Here is a 22,061-nt window from a genome sequence, read left to right as displayed (position 1 = left end):
GCGACCCACAGATTGTGAATCAAACACCCAAACCATCTGGCATGCCAGGTCCCCGTCAAAAGGAAATATAAATTTGTATTCTAAACATTTATTCACGAAGCTTATATTCTTCTACTGAGATTCATTATGCATTATAAGGGCAATATTATAGTTCTCGTATTTCACTTGGAACATCTTTCTGCTACTCAGTGGCCGTAATAACACACTAGTGCCTGACATTTCATCGAAACAAATTTCCAGGAGAGATGACGACGTTAGAAATCCAAGACAAAAGTTCAGTTGTGTTGGATTGTATACAAAACTACTCAGGCCGTCTCTAATTTTAACTAATTTACTAGAGAGGAGGCAGTTTTATAATGATGTGTAATAGAAAAACATAACACTCCAACCAACCAGTTATTTGCTTGTGAAGGGGTTTATTTATATCCTTAATTTTTCAGAATTTAAAATCACTCTATGCGATTTTACAAACGTGCCGTACATCATATTTTTACACTTACACAGATAACTCTTGAAACAGACTTAAGTCCACAAAATTCTTATTCTTAAACATAATCAACCATAAACTGCACCATAATTTGTGTGAAAAGTTTACTTCAGCAGAAAGCAATGCTTTATTAAACCACAATAATAACAATGAAACGTATATAAATTATACACGCCATTCGTCGAAGTAAAACAAGATAAAGGTATCACACTTCATTATTTAATGATTAGTCAGCGTTTAGTGATAGAGTAAACTGTGGAATCAAGATCCAATAAAAGCATAGATGTCGCTTCAATTTTATATTTTTTGTGAAAACTAATGAGTTTATATCATAAATATATCTTTATTTATATTTACATATCAAGAAAAATCAAGTGCTTCCAAAATGTTGTATCCATATTTTAAAATTAGACACAAATTAAAAGTTTTTCACTGGTTTAAAATGTATAGTACTATATTATATTATATAATAATACATTTTATTAAAGGACTTTATAAGATTTCATATTTTTGATAGTGGACTCAACATTTATTATTCATTCGATCATTCATCAGGTAAAAGATAAACACTTTTCTCCTAGAGTAATTCTGAATAAATTGAACCTAAATGGTTCTTAGTGATTTCACAACACCAATATTTCAAATTAATTCATTATACGTTGGCTGAAATGAAAGTGGTTTCTGTAAATGAAAAAAATAAATCACATACTTTAACATGGTAAGAAGTAGGAAAAGTTTGCAGGTTTCTTTTCCATAAATATACCTATTACTCAAGGTGAAATTTCTTTTTTCTTTCATTGTATCAAGGGAACTTTCTGTTTCATTTCGGAGCGCCATTATGCATTATGTACAATATAATCAATTGAATTTTTTAGAAAAAAAAAGGCACTTATTACGTCACACACACACATATAAAAGAAGTTTAATGTAATTTAACTGGTAAACAAACTAAATTATCTTAAGAATGAATATTAAATTCAGAATTATAACGAAATCAATCGGCTTTTGTCCTTCTCAACTCCTTATTTTTGGATCGGAACCTTAATTGACGAAGATTTTTCTTTGGTTTGGCCAACTGGAGAAATTAGTGTGGCAGAGACGCTGTTTTTATTTTTACGAGAAAATGTGCACCAACATACAAAGAGGCTCAGAAACAGTTCAATAATCTCTACCACCGTAATTACCGACAACCCCATGAACAGGCCAAGAGTTCCTCCAATGTTGGATAACAGAGAAGTGACCTGTAAAAATATTAAAAGCTAACATTGAATAATTTCAAATACCAAATGTAAAAAGATCAAGGTTTCTTACTTCTGAGGTGAAATTGTCATTGGATTTGCTCGACTCGAACATGTTTGAAATTTGAAACTGAGTGGAATGACCAATAGATAACTTTTTGCCAACTTTGATCCTGACGATTTGATTGTTAACCTGTATAACCTTACTCTAAGTGACCAGTGTTAATCCGCCTTAGCTAAAAGTAATAATTTTCTTCTTAAATCAGGTAAACTGAATTTTGCTAATTGTCGTTACTCTGTCAAACTGCTATATAAAATCCTTAAATATCTTCAAACGTACGATAAAGGAAATCTTAATAAATCCCGTGATCACTTTGTTCCAAATATCAAATTTTATAAATATAAAGTAAAAGGAGGATTGAAAATAGATGTATCTCTTCTTGACGTATCATATTTGATCAAGTAAAAACAATATAAAAATTTAAAATATAGTATTTTATAGAACCAACATTTTGAGCACTAAATCAATAATACTTTATGCACTGTATATATATTTGTTTTTTGTTTTTTTTTTATTTCGCGCAAAGCTACACGAGGGCTATCTGCGCTAGCCGTCCCTAATTTAGCAGTGTAAGACTAGAGGGAAAGCAGCTAGTCATCACCACCCACCGCCAACTCTTAGGCTACTCTTTTACCAACGAATAGTGGGATTGACCGTCACACTATAACGTCCCCACGGCTGAAAAGACAAGCATGTTTGGGGCAACGGAGATACGAGCCCGCGATCCTCAGATTACGAATCGCACGCCTTAACCCACCTGGCCATGCCGAGCCCTGTCTATATATGTCTGTACTTAAAATAAACAGCCTTTGGTAGAAAAAAAGTAAGGTATCTCTTCTCACGGCATCATTCCTGTATTAAACGTTAATTATATTGTACAGAAGTCTTGGTGAGAAGTAAGAGAAGGATATGGCTGGATTAGAGGAGTTTCTTATCCATTAAAATGACACGATACAATACAATACAAATTATTGTCACATGAAAAAGGAGTCTGTAAAACTAATCAACGATGCAGGAGTTTTTGAAGCGTCAATAAAAAGCTACCAACGATGTGAGTACTACAACTAGAGAAACAGAATAAATCACTTCCGATTCTTTTGAATTACCAGGTGTTTTTAGATGCATTAACTGTCAACATATATGCGAACGTACGCATAGAAAAATCAAACGAACTAAGCTAAACAAGTTTTTTTAGAAGAACAAGTTAACGAAAATTTTTTTTAAAAGCTGTATCGTTTTACATATCTGTTGCTAAACGCGATGGTCTCCGGAAGTCACTGTAAAATGATGGGAAAATATGGTGGTTAAGACACTTTCTGGCGAATTAAGGGTGACCAATATATTAATTACATCAAATCATTGCTTAAAACTAGTGGTAAATGAACCTTTATTTGCTCCACCAATAGAAGTTTCATATGAGCGTGTGAGTAAACCATTGGTAAAATGGAAGCAAATCCAACTGTAACAGAATATATATACATCTACAGATTGATATATTGAAATGTATTGAAGTCTTTCTAAAAGGTTTGATATATTCCAGTAACAACTTGATAATTTTTCCTTGTATACAAATGTAAGTTCAACTGAAACGTTTAAAATATATTTTATCATGATTGTGAAAACAACAGTGACAGTGAAGAGAGAGAAGTATAATTTTCCAACGACATGTGACAAGCTATACGCATCACAATATTTTTCAGGATTTGTAGTGCAATATTAGATAGGTTTAGACATTTTGGCTGAAAGTTAGATTAAACAGACGACTTTTACTCTCCAGATAATAAGAACTTTTATTTCAGTTCAACGTTTTGTTATTGCGTATTCACAATGGCTAGTAGTACACGAACTTTTGATGAATTAATATTATTTATTTCTATGTTTATATTTTTGCCAAAGACACTAAAGTTATCCGCTGCCGTTTCTAAGTTTGAACTATTGATAAGGGAGGAAGGAAGCCAGTCAGAATCACCCTACCACCCATCATCCTTGCTAAGGGATGACTGTCACTCTTACAGCGTGTCCACAGATTTCTACTACAGGGCCAATCATCGCACGGACTAGCAGGCCATTGACAATTGGTACATTTAAATACACAACTATTGATAAACGAATTAATATAGCTCTAACAATACTAACCCTAACTGCAACAGCAAAATATTGGCTAAAATAATAATTATTATTTGAGAGTAAATGAGATCGTTTATCTCTAATTTTATTACCAAAATGTATGCGTTTGTGTTTCGCTAAGTTCCCTTGTAACATATATATATATATATATACTAAATGTATTTAAACATGATGTTTATTATTTTTTGCTTTGATGAGTTGATTATGTCAAACATTGTGACAATTCTTATTCTCTGTATTTTCATTATAATGGTATCATATACAGTATTTGTTTTAAACCTCCTACAGGCAATATTCTAGATTAATAGCAATAAATGTATGGCATTATATACACCAAACGAAGAATAATCAAAAACAGTAACATTGTAATCAAGACATCACAACGTTCTTGTTATGAAACATCATTGTTATGTAATGATGTTGTTTTATGATCATATTATGACCGTTTACATGACCTGAAATATAAATGACTACTATTCCAACTATGTAAATATTGTGGTATCGCACATCTTGGCTCAGTTATCACATTAAAATTGTTTGTTTGTTCGTTTTTCTTTTAATTTCGTGCAAAGCTACATGAGCTATTTGCGCTAGTTGTCCCTAATTTAGGAGTGTAAGACAAGAGGGAAGGCAGTTAGTTATCACCACCCACCACCAACGCTTGGGCTACTCTTTTATCAACGAATAGTGTAGTTGAACGTAACTTTATAACGCCCCCACAGCTGAAAGGGCGAGGAGCATGTTTGGTGTGACAGGGATTCAAACCCGCGATCCTCAGATTACGAGTCGTGAGCCCTAACAATCCAGAACATGAGAGAAAGGGATTTTCGAATCCCAGTCACACCAAACATGCTCCCCCTTTCAGCCGTGGCGGCCATATAAATGGCACGATTAACAACACTATTATTCATTGGTAAAAGAATAGCCTAAGAATTGGCAGTGTGTGGTGATGACTAGTTGGCTTCCTCTAGTCTTACACTGTTAAATTAGGGACGGGTAGCGCAGAATAGCCCTCATGTAACTTTGCGCGAAGTTTAAAAAAAAACAAGCAATCCGGTAAGAAAAAATCCGTCAAATCTCAAGACGTTTTACTTCTTTTCCTTTAATACTGAATTTTATTTACTTGACAATTTTATAAACGCTTACACAATGAGAGACTTGTAGTCCTGGATATTGTTAAGAGTTTACACATTCAAAAAATACTGAAAATTTAAAACTCAACTCCTACCAATAGCGAAAGCAAAATAAATAATTGAATATGATAAAAAATAACTCCAGAGACTAGACAATTTTAAGTTTTGTATCTGGCAAGAAAAGAAACCAGATTCCACCATTAATATTGGTGGTCTTTAATGCCCATAGATGCCACTATATTGGCTAAACAAAACTAAGTTTTGCTGAAACGGCATTGGCTAATCAAATTGAAATACAGTATCTACATTCGACAGAGCCCGGCATCGCCAGGTGGTCAAGGCCCTCGACTCGCAATCCGAGGGTCGCACGTTCGAATCCCTGTTACATCAAACATGCTACTCTTTTCATTCGTGGGGGCGTTATAATATTCGGTCAATCCCATTATTCGTTGATAAAAGAGTAGCCCAAGAGTTAGCGGTGGGTGGTGATGACTAGCTGCCCTCCCTCTAGTCTTACACTGCTAAATTAGAGACGGATAGCGCAGATAGTCCTCGTGTAGCTTTGCGCGAAGTTCAAAAACAAACAAACAAAACATTCAACAGCGAAAACTTGCTGCAACAAAAAGTACTAAAAGCACCCAAGTAATGTTTTTGTTTAACTTCAAATATTAAAAACTAAAAACAGGGAGAATAACGTTGCACAAGAATACACATACATTAAAAGTTGCTCGGTGTTTATTTATGACTGATGTAAAATCAACTGAGTAGTGTTAATTTCCACACAGTTAAATATTTAAAACTACATCTATCCATCAATACAACATCCAAGACAAGCTGTAACTTCATAATGTAGTTGCCAAAATAATTATTTCAAGCTTGAATGACAGAGGTCTAATCACCTACTACATACTAGTAATAATTTTTTATTTGAACAAATGTCAGTATATCAATACTAAACAATTTATCAAATTATATCATATTATAAGATGAATCTGAAACGAGGTTAGATAGATTGAAATGCGTTGACGTTTTTCTTATGGAAGTCAACTGTGATATCAGTCTTTAAACATCTTTAATTTGACGACTTAGAGATAAATGTTATGAAATACTCATTATTTCAAACTGTTTCTTATTTAAAAATATAAGAAAATCTCCAGTTAGATTCAACTTTAATAATGATGATAAAAATTACCATAAACTGCAAGGGCGATTTATCGCATTCTTTAAACTAGATTACGGATTTCAACTCAGAAACGTGTAAGAACAGTACCTTAGAAAACCAATTTTGTCTTCCACTGGTGTTCTGTCTTTCATTACATTATATATTGAATTTGATTACTGAGAAACAAAATGAAAATAAGTTTAAGAGTTTCGGGAGTTGAAATTAAAGACATAACATAAAAATGATTTTGAACTATTGAAAAACATTTTGAACTGAATAGTTTTTAAAGAATAAGTCTTCGAAATCGTGTTTTATTTTGAAGCAAGTCAGATAACCCAGCCAGATGCTTTGAAAAGGCAGTCAGGATGTATAAATACAAGATCTTATCTGAGAGGTAGATTGGTAGTATAGAAGAATTTCCAAGATGTTAGAGCGCTGTGAGTTAATTGAATTTAAGATATGAGATGTTACTACTATTGTATGTGAGATAAACCGCTACGTTAAATGATTGCAATGCTTGGTCACGCACAACTGGCTGCGCACGAGACCATTCTGTAAGAAGTGCAACATTTAATTACAAAACTTCAGGTAAACCGAAAATAGCGTTGGACTCAAATAAGAGCTACAGTTGGTAAGAAAGTGTAAATGCTAAAAACGATCTTTGCAGTAAATTCACAATGATATTTCTGCATCCAGAACGTAAGATTACAGTTTCTTCGAAAATATCAGATTCAAACGTTATACATTTTCCCTTCGTTCAATAGCTCTAAGTATTCTGATATTTGATATAACGTTTGCTATCACTAAAATTTTGATGACTGGCCACTGAAGCTTAGAATGATGAAAATCGCTTCAAACAGTTTGAAATAACGGTGGAATATGGGTCTAGAGGCTAGTAAGTGAATAATTAAATTAAGATTATGTAACGGCAAGTGCTAATAACCTAGTAGGGTTAGAAACAAGAAACCTACATGATGAAATTTTGTAGAATTGACGGCAATTGCTTGTTGTGGAGACACAAGTGTAGAGGACGACGTTTCGAAAAAGTTTCACCTTTCGTCTTCAGGTCAGTGACTTTCGAAACGTCGTCCTCTGCACTTGTGTCTCCACAACAAGCAATTGCCGTCAATTCTACAAAGTTTCATCATGAATACTCTGCCTCCTTAAGAATCTATCAAAGAAAACTACACTTTGTTCCTTGAGTATAGATTCTAGCGGTGAAATATTTTCACAAGTAACCAACAATTGATCTTAAGAATTCATCAAATGATCATGTCCCAGGGAACATAGCGGTGGTTTTTTATCAACTTTATAATGCAGTTTTCCATAACACAAATAGGACAAAGTCAAATATCTTTTTTTTAACAAAATAATACCAAAGTTTTGGAATATTATCTACAAACCCACCTTTTGGCTAAATGTATCGGATATCTAATAAAAACGTATGATTTATATAACATCAGAAGTTATTTTAGCTAAGGGAAATGTTACACCACATTAGGACAATGATAAGGTGATTCCTTCAAGCAGGGGCGTAGATCCTGGGGGGGGGGGATGAAGGGTATACATCCCCCCTTCATTTTAGGTGGGGGGTATGGTGCATACAATCATCCCTCCCTACAGGTTGGTCTGTTGAATTGTTTTATTGCATCACAGGCCCACAAATTGTGTTTGTTCTTGTGATTCTCGTGTTCTTACCAATCGAATTACATAATTAGGAGGCCCGGCATGGCCAAGCGTGTTAAGGCGTGCGACTCGTAATCTGAGGGTTACGGGTCCGCATCCCCATTGCGCCAAACATGCTCGCCCTTCCAGCCGTGAGGGCGTTATAATGTGACGGTCAATCCCACTATTCGTTGGTAAAAGAGTAGCCCAAGAGTTGGCGGCGGGGAGTGATGACTAGCTGCCTTCCCTCTAGTCTTACACTACTAAATTAGGGACGGCTAGCACAGATAGCCCTCGAGTAGCTTTGTGCGAAATTAAAAAAACAAACAAACAAAACATAATTAGGCCTAGATTTAGGCTTTTTCAGTAGCCGAAATGTACATCTTTAATATAGGCGTGCTTCTAATCTTTTCGATCTAAGTTATAGTTCGTAACTTCGTAAGTATCAATCAGTAGGCCTAAGTATACATCCAAGTATCGTGGCAACAAGATTACTCTGTGACTGTATGTTTACAGCTTTCAGGTTAACGTAATCAGAGATTACCAATTTGCAAATTGAACAGTCCACATAAGTGGTTGCAAAGATCATCCCCCCCCCCATCGGGTGTAAAAAATCTACGCCCCTGTCTTCAAGATAACACATCCTGCACATATTACAGATTAAAGTAGCTTTTTTATATTGATGGAGCAATGTTTTGTGTTAATAGTCTATCTTAGTTGAATAACCTTTCTTCATTTGTGTTTGTGATATTTTTCTGTTGTTTTGCAATCCAAAATACTTTGTAGCAACTTCAGATGCATTAATACTTACTGTATACGTCGGTGTTTCTACTATTACCTCTACTGTCAGACTCTTCAAGTAAACGTGTACTCCAACAAGTGTTTCCCTAAACGATAAAACAATATGTGTATACATATATGATTCATAAATTATGTAGTCATTCTATAATTGCATAATCTTGATATATTATAAAGTTTCATTTCAATGCGTGCCAACCTGTTTTGGTTTATAAGGAATATGACACATATTCATCATTGTATTTGATTGCATACTGAAAAATTTTCATTTCTTTATTGTTCTTTGATCGTGTTGTTGCTGCGACTTTAATATAGAAAATTTCTTGGGATCACTGTAAATATAGCAATCAAAAACGAGTGAGCTGCTTAGACTTTGCGAAAGAAAACAAAGCATGCATTAAACACAATCTTAGGGTTCTCAAAGTTCAAACTACATGCAGGCGATATTCATGAAGACCTGAGTGATGTATATACCGTGTTTCTCCGATAATAAGACCTAGTGTGATTTTTGGGGATAGTTTTAATATAAGCCCTAGTTAAGAGTGGCAGGAAGAGGAAAGAAATAAAAAAAAAATTAATTTATTAATTAGTTTAATAGTTAGTTAATTAGTTTGTTTAAGTATTAATCAGTTAGTTTAATAGTTTAATAATAGTTTATTTTAAATGGTTAGTTTAATAGTTTTACTTTGTAACTTCATTTTTTTAATATATCAAAATAAGACATCCCCCGAAAATAAGCCTTAGTGTCATATTTTGGAGTGAAAATTAATATAAGCCCTGTCTTATTTTCGGAGAAACACGGTATCTATAACTAAAACAAAACATTACAGAATATAAACGTTACGATAATTTTTGTTTCACACTAGACATATTTAGAATATGTTCGAATATTTAAGTACAGCTTTGACAAGTACTTACGTGTTTTCCCCACATAATCCTCCTTCACTGTCTGTTCCTAAGATTCCCATGAGGTCACCAACACACAAGTGATCTTCATTCATTAAGCTGTACGCTGCAGTCGTCTTGTATTGATGTTCTCTTTATTACAAAAGGTTATAAAGTGAAACTTCAAAATGACGTTTTCATAAAATAAAAATTGTTTATGATTGTAACGGATTTACCGTTATCCGTTTATTTTAATACCTATGCTTGTTTCAGTATTTTTTTTTGGGATGTGACGTATATTTTTGACTGGGTATTGCGCAAGTCCCGTCTGTTCACGAAACTTGTAGAAGATTCTTGAGAGTAAGAATTAAAATTTATTTGTTTTACGAAAACGCGCTAGAACATTGTTGAAACTTCAAGAGACTCGCGTGATTCGTATAAAATCTAGAGACAGTAATAGAAGAAGAATATTATTGGTCAGCTACATACAATCAGTATGCTATAAGCCTCGGAAGCTACAATTGTAATTGACGCCTATTAATCACAGAACTACATAATTTGACCAGGAACGTTTATAGATTTTGAACATTACAAACAGTTCAACTTCAGTGAATTACTTTGATCGTTATTATTTCTACGAGAACATCAAATATTTTCGCCGGGAAAAGTCAGCTTATAAAGGTGTGAGGCCAAACAAGAACCAAGCTAGTAACCTTAAGCGAGGTGTGACAACATCAACTCAGAATTGATTTGCTCGTCTTGAACCTGGATCGTCGATAAAATATTAAGTAAAACTCTTGTATATAAACCATAATTTGTAATAACTATTAGTAATAACCTTTTTTATAAATTATATTGTTTTTTTGTTTGTATATTAAATATATTTGTGTCAAAAAAGTGTATTGTGTATATAAATATTCATAAAAATAAGATATCATAAATTAACTTTTAAATTAAAATTTTCGGTTACTTGAAAGAATAATACGTAAAGTGCGTAACATAATAAATACATAACAATGGTCAACAAAGTTTTAAAAAAATGTAGTGTCAGTTATCATCAGTCCAAATTGATTGGTAAGATGAGCAACAACAAAAAATGCATCTCTAGCCATTCACTTGCCAGCTAGGATTAAAACTTAACCATCTGAAACTCAGGCAGTTTCACACGTTCTCAGCTCATATCTACATCTATATAAAATTACCAACTGAAATGACTGCAGTTTCAGCTGTCCATGTCTTACAGTGAGATATATACAGAGGCTTGTTTGTTTGTTTTTGAATTTCGCACAAAGCTACTCGAGGGCTATCTGTGCTAGCCGTCCCTAATTTAGCAGTGTAAGACTAGAGATAAGGCAGCTAGTCATCACCACCCACCGCCAACTCTTGGGCTACTCTTTTACCAACGAATAGTGGGATTGACCGTCACATTATAACGCCCCCAGGGCTAAAAGGGGGAGCATGTTTGGCGCGACCGGAATGCAAACCCACGACCCTCAGATTACGAGTCGCACGCCTTAACACGCTTGGCCATGCCGGGCCATATACAAAGGCTATCTCAAACGAAGGCAGTTTCAAGTGCTATCAGTCTGTATTATCGATAAAATTCGGTAAAGTAATTTTCATTTACATACCTACTTTATCTTATTTGTTTTTAAATTGGCAGCTCCCCTTATTTTAAAAAATCGAAATCCCATTTCAAGGACTGAAAGTAAACGTTAGCGTAGGAATAAAAATCATAATCCACTTTTTGAAAGCTCATGAGTTGCATAAGATTCTTGTTCTTAAAAACAGAACTACTTCAGCATATTTTTTCAAAAGTCTTGTTTGCTTATTAAACAATTATTCTGTAATAATATGTGTAACTAGTCACAAATATTTTTAAGTATTACAGACTGTAGAAAATTCTAATAGACTTGACCGTTTTTCTCAAATTAAATCTTATACATGTTTGGTAGAGTAATCATTTTGATATACAATGCGTTTTATTATGTGATACTAAAGTAAAACATAGATAATGAATAACTTAATAATGCTTCTCACGGAAATGAAAATTAATAATTAAGTCCAAACGTCAAAAGAAAATACATCACAAAAACTAAAAACTAATTAAAATGCTGCGTATTAAAAACACAAGTTTGATTTTTTACTGCAAACTCTTTTTCTGTCTTCACATACTTAAAGGAAATTTAAAGTAACAGCAGAAACTTGAAAACAAATTTTGTTTAATTAAAACATCTCCTCTGCTTTCATTGTTATGTAAATTTGTCAAGATGAAAAGCGAATGAACTAAAGTAAAATATACCATTTTGAAATATTTCTTTTGACTTACTGGCATCCTGGATCACACGTGCAGTTCTCTGAAACAAGTTGATTGTTCACGCATTTGTCTAGGTCATAAAGATAAAAAAGTCAAGCACGTTACTATTTAATTAATGTTATTACTTCTATGATTACCTAAAAGTTACAATACAATCAACTCTCTCCTGTCACCTTTATGTCTCATGAAACAAGCAGTAAGACACTAGCATATCTTAAACACCATTGCTCTAATATATTTACTTATATAATTTTATATTTAGATAATTTTGAATTGACCAAAAACATGGTATATTGTTTACCTTTCTTCAAAGCTGCAGCATAGGTACTGTACTTGTACTTGGTAATTTCAACATGAACCATATTTCATACCAAACATTAGATAACTGGGACAGAGGCATCAAGATTCAGGCTTAACCATTGTTAATATAAAACTGCTGAACATTCAACAGCACCCACTCCACTCATAATCTTAAATGAATTAATTGTCATGGTTATAATGCTCCCGAGTTGTGTAGTAACTGTCACAATTATAATGACCCAGTAACTACAAGTGCAGAGAATTTTCAGAGACATATCTTAGTACAAGCCTTGGACTTTCCAATCTGCAGTTGATCAGGCTATCATTCGTCATATTATGTACATCATAACTTTGCAGAGTGGTTCAGAAAATAAGTTAAGATTTACGAATGTAATGCTTTGAACATAAAAATGTATTCTCAAGACGGCTGGTATGGTTATTAGCACTTTACTACCAGCCGTCTTGGGAACATATTTTTACTTCAAGTGGGTTTCTCGTCATCACTAATTGCTTTGAACATGATTCATACATTGGGCATAAAAAATTAAAAAGGATATAATGTTACTAACCCACTTCTCCTATAGGGCACATTTCAGCATCTTTGTCCATAAATTCTGCCAGGCGCATGCTTAATGCACAATTGCAGTTGGTGAGGACTTGCTTTGTTCTGCACGCCTTCAAACATGCCTAAAGATAGAGAAGAGAAAAACGCATGGACAACATTTCTAAATTATATGTTAATGCCAGAGGTTAAAAAAAAAACAAACAATATCACCCCTATCTGATTCAAAAACTGCTATTTCTACAGCAAATGTGTCGCATACACCACAAAAAACACAAACAGATTCATCAGACCTAGTGCATACAAATAATATAAAAATAGTAAATAATAATAAACTTCACATAGATTACAAGTGCTGTTTGAAATAAATGCCTTTTATCTTCTAGAGTGTTAAAACTAAGTAGTTATACTTACACTCTTAGAATAGTTAAACTGGGATGCCACCAACCTCCAACCATCAACATCAGATTCGTAAGAGCAAACTCCATGAGGTCGTTCCAGCCTGTGAATTTCTTTCTAAATACATGGAAGGAAAATAAAATCCACATGTAAATTTGGATGATTATTGGACTAAATACTCATTGGTCTTGCATGAATAAACAATACTTTGAGCTGTATAGTCTAGTCAGCAGCAAAACCTGCAGTACAGCGTCTGAATAATGCCCCCTTACGCTCATTGGCTGCCTCACGAAAGGGTAATAGGGAAAAGGAAGGGGTGTTGTCATCAAAAATGATGAGCTAATATTACCAATTTTTGTCGCAATATGACGCCACATGTGCATTTTTTGTGTGATTTTGTCATCAAAGATGATGTGATCAAAGGAACATTAGGGACACATCGCTAGCCCGCTATGACGAGCGAACATGATGTCATAGTACAACATTGTGTCACCAGAGTACTTTTGCTAAAAATGACAGATGGCCACGATTGATGAATACATAATAGTATCAGAAAGTAGAGAGCGTGTTTTTAGGCAGCCATGGCAGATGGCGATGACTCATGCATTCCATGTATCATCATATTCATAATTAATCATTAATTAGCTAATTGAATTATCATCATAAAAAGGACATCTAACACCAGTAAATCAATTCATCCTAAAAAAGGATTAATTAATTGAATCATTCATAATTACTTCATTATAGAAAGGACGTTTAAAAATATTTCATTTAAAATTATGTCCTTTTTAGGCCTAAAATGGATGATATCAGAGAATAATCAAAACTTGTACTTTTACTAATTCTACTTTATACAACAATATAATCTACATATGTCACTTTACCTTATTTTTACAAAGGCAGACTTTCACATGTGTATAGATTTAATTACAATTATTTTTACTACTGTCTGTAAGGTTTTAACAAATATACTGTGAGAGTACTTCTACAATTCATCAACGTCTAGACTTAGTTGTGTCAAAATCATTTTATATATTTTAACATTTATTAAAATTAAAAAAATTGATTAACTAACTACTTATCTGTCCATTTCCTATGTAACCATATAACAGTACACAACTTTTGTGAAAGTATGGAATACATTTCAAAACTGTTCATAGCTTCCTGCAGACAAAGTTCTGTAAGACAATGTCTCACAAATCGTGCATAACCCTATGTTACTATTTAAAACACCATAATTTTCATGTTGTTTAGCACGAAACACACATACAAGCCTCTACACTGAATACACAAGACTAACAAACAGAAGTCTATTTAATATGCAAGAAGAGAGAATTACAACAACACTATATGATGTCACTAGCCCTTAACATACAGTTTACTAAACATGTGACTCTTTCAAGATTAAGAAAGATAAAGGAGCAGATTGTGTTTGATCATATCATTTGTGCTGTATTGCAATGTGCTGTAAACTGAAATATTAGATGTATGGTCAGTGACAGGCTTGGAGGAAAACCCATTGGATTATTCCACAATGCTGCCTAGTTAATCCATAGATAAAGTGATCAACGCTTTGGTAACAATTCAGTGTTTTCATCAAAAACACAGCAACAATAGTTACTGTAATAAGAAACTAATAAATACTTGTAAAGTTATTAATAATGTACTATAATCATGTTATAGATAATAAAATCATTAAACGTTTATAGTACATTGTGCTATTTATGTAAGTTCATTACATATCAATATTAAACAACAGTTGTATATTCTCAACATTTGACACGTTAGAGTACGAACCTTGTTATACTTCTGTTACTACTAACTAAAATAATTCTGCTTAGAATAAAATGAAGTTTGAATTCTACTTAAACGTGTTAAACTAATTATTGTAGTAAATAAAATGCTTTTTAGACAATGAATGAATATATTCAAATATAATACTGCATACAATGATCCATTAGCAACTAAGACAAATATCACACAGGAAACACTCCAAAAACATAAAAATATTTCGATTGTTTGTACAAAACAGACAAACAACCCAGATATTATAATTCAGTATCTTTCAAATATGTTATGATAAAGCACAATACATACCTTTTCTTTCGTGTTTTATAAATCCAGTACATTTACAATGCAAATGAGCTGTTAAATCATTATATTAAGTTCTGATTCTGATCTAAACCTCATATATTTATCCTTAAAATACAACACAAAAAGTTGGATGCATCGTCTTAAATTCTTAAAGGTGTAATTATTTAAACACGTAAAAAAATCTCAGTATTATCCATCAGGCAGATTTTATCTGACGGCATAATATCTTGAAATATCTATGGGTTAAATAAACTTTTGTACAAGTCAGTGTACAATCTTTGTTGTACTTCTCTTGTTACTTAGTAAAGGCAATGAACTTAGAATAAAATGAAATTCAAATTCTACTTAAATGTGTGACACTGTTATTATAGTAAATGTGATGCTTTTGAAACAGTGAATGTATATATTCAGACAAAATGCACATAAAATGCGATATTGACAGACCTCGACCTTGCTGTAATCCCTAACCCCTTCTACCATATTCCTAGACACTTTACAATTCATCCAGAGATAACCAGTGGCCATTTTCCTATCGCCCTTGATATTAGGCTTAGCAAACAGGCTACTCACTGGTTCACAACTACACAAAAACAGAGTGGAGAAACTTTAATTTTATCTGACAGTATATTGACCTTCTATATTTACAAAACCGAAATATGTATGAATTAACTTTTATACAAGTTAGCGCACAATCATTGTTATACTTCTGTTGCTATAAGAAACCTTAGTAAGGTCAGTCCGCTTAAAATAAAATAAAAGTTCTATTCTTTATGAACATGTGACATTTGCGATATATTTTTGGAAAACAATAATTAATTATAACACCGTATCAGACGTACAATAAATAGTCACAAGTTCACACTGTATTAGTTGGCTTAGAACACAAGATAGATCTTATTTATATATGTGAGGTTTCATTATACACTAGCTATTATACCATGTTTTGAAACATTGTTGCTGTATATTAGATGAATGTTACAAATCATTGTCAATGATCAGTTTTGAATTATCTAGCAGCAATGATAAGTTTAGATCAAAGATGGGACAGCAGTTGTGTTTGTGCAAACATTTCCAATTGAATTTATTAGACTGACAATGAATATCCTAACAGTTACAGAAAACATATTACATGTTTAAAATGTATCTTGAGGAACACCATGTTGAATCTCCTTTTATTAAAAATCAGTTTCCCATGTATTATGTCACGAACTTCGCAGTTGTCTTTATTATAACCCAAAATATGGAGTCATATCCCAGATTTTATTACCATTATTTAAACGACTGTTAATAAGATATTAACAAATCTAGTATTTTGATTTGTCAAGCAATCTAAACAAGAAATATACTCTTACACTTTTGTGTTATTCGTCTGCTAGTTCGTTTTGCTAATATGCTTCTTGAGAAAATGCCTTAGGTTATAAAACACGGGCATACATTTCAATGTAATAATACCTGCTATATACACTTGTTGAAGTAGATTATTAGTAACCATACAGAACATTTCATACATTTGAAATTTAAATTGCTTGTCCACCTTAGTACTGAGCTCTTCACAAACTACTTACTTACAACTGAAAACTAATGTGTTAGAGTAAATACATAAGTAAAGTGTCATACGTGCATAGGTTTACTGTCTACCTTTACAGAATAAACTTTGTAACTAAAACAAACTCTATGTCCACTATACGTTAACTCTGACAATGGTTTTGTATCAAAATAAACATATATTCTCACACCATACATATCATTACATGCCTGCCCATGAGGCAGCTCTTATGGACGCTATAGTGCTGCCCTCACTACTCTAGTCGTGCCAATAGAAAATTAAGAAAATTGTGATTTATTTTACTTAACACAATTTTACTATTAACACTAATGATAGAAAGACTAAGATAAATATAATCTAATAGAACTAATAGTTTGGTTGGTTAAAATATTTACTCGGTCAGTAGAATTGCAGTTTGAAATTCCTTTTTGGTTTCCATTTTTATTATTCCAGATTAATTTCCTTGCATCAATTTCATTAATAACTTACGTTCTACGAGGAACATGTTTTGTAACCATAATCTATATACCCTTTATATAACAACAAACACAAATCTCTAATGAATTTCATAACATAGATGACACATGGATAATGTATTTATAACGTAATGCTTTCACCCGTGTATGAACTCTGTTCACACTGCATTTATTTTTAAATGTTTTCTAAAGGATGCCATAAAATGCCAAGCGCAATTGTGAGGTTCAAAGATCCCGTCATGATTCTTTTGTCGGTTTATTTATAATTTTACGCAAAGCTACACGAGGGCTATCTGCACTAGCGTCCCTAATTTAACAGTGTTTGACTAGAGGGAAGACAACTAGTCATCACCACCCACCGCCAACTTCTGGACTACTCTTTCTCGAGTGGAATTGACCGTAACATTACAAGACCCACACGGTTGAAATGTTACGGGTATTTAAACCCATGACCGCCAAATTACGAGTCGAGTGGCTTAACCACCTAGCTATGCCGGGTTCCCGCTATGACACACAAGTTTAGTTCCACTAATTTGTTGCTAGGAATATGAACACAGCTTTAAAAAAATGCTGCCCTGGGATCCTATATCGTTTTCCTTCAGTAGGCATCTAAACATTTAAATCAACCACAAGATGTTACATCTTCTGATGTAACACGTTTACAAATGTGTTTTCAAGCTAACAAACAGCAGCTTGTGTAATTTGTCTCATGTCTTGGCATGGTCTGGTGGTTAGGGTGCTCGACTTGCAGCGCGTGGGTCACCCTTTCATCCATGGAACCATTATAATATAATGATCAATCCTACTATTCGTTGAGAAGAGTAGTCCAAGAGTTGACGGTCAACGATATTGACTAGCTGCTTTGTCTCCAGTCTATCACTGATAAATTAGAGATGGCTAGTGCAACCAATCTTCGAGAAGCTTTGCGCGAAGTTTAACAGGTCCCTCACAAGCAAGTGGATATGGAAGGGGTCATTTTTGTGGAAAAAAAAAACACAATTACCCAAACCGTTTTTTCTTAAGTTGAACTTATATGTTTTAGACATTTTTATTGGCTAAAAATAAGACACTTCCCATACTCTTTTAGTGTTGGGGCTGTAAAAGGTGATTTGAAGAGGTTAGGTGACTGAAGTTCATCAGAGCATCACGGGTTTAATGATTAATCACAAGAAGTGTGGGAGTCTCCACATTACATACAGAGGTATTCAGGAATCTTTTAAGACAACTCTGGTAAATAATGTATAGCAAGCCAAGTATAATAGTATGTCTGTAGATGCTTTCAAAGTGTTGCTGTCTGCTCATCTTACTGCTGACTATAGTGATGCTTCGACTTTCCCTACCAAATCGCAGATGAAATTTTTCGTACCTCAGATGAAAGCTAAACATACAAATGTTATAGGATAAAAATGATGGCAATTGTTTACTTAATGATGCTGAGAATGTGGTTTTATTAATATATATTAAATTTACTCCCAGCGGATGGACGCTAGTACTAGCTAGTATGGAGACTTGAGGATGCCGTATTTTATTTAACATTTTGTCCAAAACTACTCTCTTTGGAAGTCTACGAATTGAATTCGCTTTTAACAGTCTACAAACTGTAGAACCACTTGGCTTCTGAGGGATGTATTAAAAACAAACAAGTCTGCCTCATCTGGAAGACTGGTAACGTTTTCACCTACTTCCTCCATATAAAAACGTTAAGTATTTTTTAAATCTGAAACTTTCATCTAAAGCTTTTAATCACTTAAATTTTAATCACTGTTATCAGAAAAAGTTCTTTTATCATGCATTACCTGTCAGTATTTAGTAAGTTACCACAGGCAATAATATCTGAATAATAGCCTTGTGTAAAAATTAATTTTCAATTCCAATTTTATGTAACAGTGAAAGAGCTTTAGCTGCTTTCTCTACTCAAACTTTAAACTAAACTTCTGTTTGTTCCTTTTTCACGCCTGAGGATCGCGGGTTCGAATTCCCATCACACTGAACATACTCGCCTTTCCAGCCGTAAGGACGATATAAAGTGACGGTCAATCCTACTATTCGCTGGTAAAAGTGTAGCTCAAGAGTTGGCGGTGGGTGTTGATGACTAGCTGCCTTTCCTCTAGTCTTACACTGCTAAATTACGGACGGCTAGTGCAGATAGCCCTAGAGTAGCTTTGAGCGAAATTCAAAACAAACAAAAGAACAATCCTTTTTCATGCAGGGTGTTAATTCCATTGAAAAATTCTATACAAAATCCTGAAAAAACATTTATACAGTAATCTTGAAAAAAGACAAATGTTTTCGTTTTCATATTATTGAATAGACATAAAGTATGTGAATGATATAATTACAACACTATATATGAAATGTTTCTGAAATATACATATTTATTCACCACTTTCTCCTTTTGTAAGTATACTGTTAATATTATGCTAACTTTCTAGAGTCCTACAATCACGTGTACCTGTTTTCCTACTCGCCTTGTCTTTCAGCAACTTCATTTTCTCTTTAGTTTTTGTCGTCACAAAAAAACTATTTTCTATAAATTCCAACTCTTCTCCAATAATCTGTATCTACTATAGAATATTCCTTAACCTGTTGACTGCCAAGTATTTCAGCTGCTACAATACAACTCTAATGCTTTTTCATTTTGTAACTTTTTTCGTGATGTCATTTTAGATTGAAAGTGAAACAGTTTGTAAGTAGGTCAAATGCATGTATAGTGCTGACATCTAGCGTTGACTTTAGGTATTATAGAGAACAAATTAACTCGTCCGTGGCACTGTGTTACCGATCGGCTTGGACGAATTATCTCGTCTACGGCACTGAACAGGTTAAATATACACTCTATACGAGCTACTCAAATTAGAGAATACCAGAAACTTCCAAATAGTTTAAGTTATCGAAGTAAGTTTTTTAGTGATAGTAACTGACACATGGGTTTTTAACGTCTAGAAAAACGCTAAGTAAAAATGCAACTATCCTATTCTCCACATATATATTTTTGGTATTGACATATTCATTTGTTACAAACCGTCATCCGGAAGAACAGTGGCAAGTTTATGGACTTACAAAGCTAAAATCTGAGGTTAAATTTCTCGCGATCGATAGCTCAGTGTGACTTTATTCCAAAAACAAACAAAAGGTAACAAACCTTCTGAGCAACATCAATATATATTCTTAAGATTTTTATTTCTGCTTTGTTATAATATATCAGTTATTTCCTATGCTACGGTCTGCGAGATGTTTTAGCCCTTTTATATTTTGTGTTTTCCATGTTGTGCTAGTTATATATCGTGCTCTCCTTTCCAAGTTGTTAGATTCATATTATGTTTTAACGGTTACATCTCAAGACTAAATTATTCTTTAGGTTCTGCTACACAAACTTTGTCATTTCTCATATCCTGTTCTATAAACTGTGTTATATCTCATACTTTGTTATACAAACTGTGTAGCGACTCATTTTCTGCTACACATATCTAATGTCCCTTTCTAAAGTGTGTTTGTTTCATGTTTTATTGTTCAAACTGTGTCAGTTATATTAGTTGTAAGTTGAACATCTTTTGTTGCTTACACCCCATGCCTTGTTTTATCAGCAGTCGTGCTTCATGTTGTTCTAGAATAATGTTAAATTATTTATTTTATCTTTCTCGAAACTTCACCTTCTCAACAGAAACAGTGCCTGTCATTCGAGGAGGAATGTCAACTCCTGAATCCTCCGGAAAAGCGATTTCTGAAGGAGAGTGGACCACAACACGAACACCACTTTGCGGAGAGTAGAAGGGCACATTTTCTTGCCTGTTCGAAATCTTCAGTAACAAGCGAAGTCCTGTAAATAGTTCGAACTGTTATTTCGATAAATAATACATTTTACAAAATGAGTTAGAAACATTGTTACATAAGTTCAAAAACAAAGTATATAGTTTTAAAATCAATACAGTTATTGGTTGTATCAATGTTGTGTAAAGGATATCTAACTGTTTAAAAACAAATACTATAAGTATAAAACGTATACATGGCCCAGATAGTTAGGGTGCTTTACTCATAATTTAAGAATTGCAGGTTCAAATCCCTATCCTTTAAGCCGTTGGGGCGTTATAAAGTAACGGTCAATCCCACTATTCGTTGATAAAAGAGTAGCCCAATAGTTGGCGTTAGGTGGAATCTCTAGTCTTTCATTGATAAATCAGATACAGATAGCATTCGTATAGCTTTGTATGAAATTCAAAAACAAACTTATGTGAAAGGGATTACCCTGTAAAACTAATATTGCGTCATGTGCAAAAAGTATCACGGCATGGAACCAATAGTGTGATACGTGTAAAAAATATCTAGTTTTAAAATTCATATTATGATAGGCTTAAAAGGAAGCCAGTTGTAAAACCCACATTATGAAGTGTAATATATTTAATTGTAAAACCACTATGATGATAAATATCAAACAGCATCAAGTTATAAGACTCGTACGTTTTAAACAATAAATCATTTTAATACAGAATATTAAAGTACTTCTGAAAACTACCAGATAAACTTAGTTTCCATGAGAACAAAATTTAACCACGTGATCTATATAAATATGCTGTTGTTAATGATAGCTGAGTTTTTCATTTTTTAAAGGAAAAAACAGAAGAGAGATACTAAGTTTTAATACCAGTATCAAAATTATTATAATTAAAATATTGGTTTATCAATCTGCACACTGAGGTTAATGTTCTTATCTAGATCACTAACTATGTGTCATTTATTTGAATCTATTAGAGCCTTTAAAAACGTGTAAATACAGTGCATTACACTAGAAAAAAAACTTTATAAAGACAAGTAAC

The 22,061-nt window shown here is 33.3% G+C and overlaps 1 protein-coding gene across 2 annotated transcripts in view; it reads right to left on the bottom strand.

The window, feature by feature from the left end:
* Positions 1-396: 396 nt before the first annotated feature.
* Positions 397-22,061, bottom strand: part of LOC143225086 (degenerin-like protein unc-105) — a 52,479-nt gene continuing 30,814 nt past the window's right edge. The window contains exons 3-9 of one of the 2 annotated variants that reach the window (XM_076453827.1): positions 20,901-21,067; positions 13,150-13,251; positions 12,743-12,860; positions 11,886-11,943; positions 9,590-9,709; positions 8,685-8,760; positions 397-1,728 (exon numbers count right to left, since the gene is read on the bottom strand). In XM_076453827.1, coding sequence (XP_076309942.1) covers positions 1,510-1,728; positions 8,685-8,760; positions 9,590-9,709; positions 11,886-11,943; positions 12,743-12,860; positions 13,150-13,251; positions 20,901-21,067 — 860 coding nt within the window. In that variant the 3' untranslated portion in view covers positions 397-1,509. Of the gene's footprint in view, positions 1,729-8,684; positions 8,761-9,589; positions 9,710-11,885; positions 11,944-12,742; positions 12,861-13,149; positions 13,252-20,900; positions 21,068-22,061 lie in introns of those variants that run through there. The other variant, XR_013013604.1, reaches the window with a different exon arrangement.

This window comes from Tachypleus tridentatus, chromosome 9, assembly GCF_004210375.1.
Source record: "Tachypleus tridentatus isolate NWPU-2018 chromosome 9, ASM421037v1, whole genome shotgun sequence".
Classification (NCBI taxonomy): Eukaryota; Metazoa; Arthropoda; class Merostomata; order Xiphosura; family Limulidae; genus Tachypleus; species Tachypleus tridentatus.
This window is presented reverse-complemented; position numbering and strand designations above follow the sequence as displayed.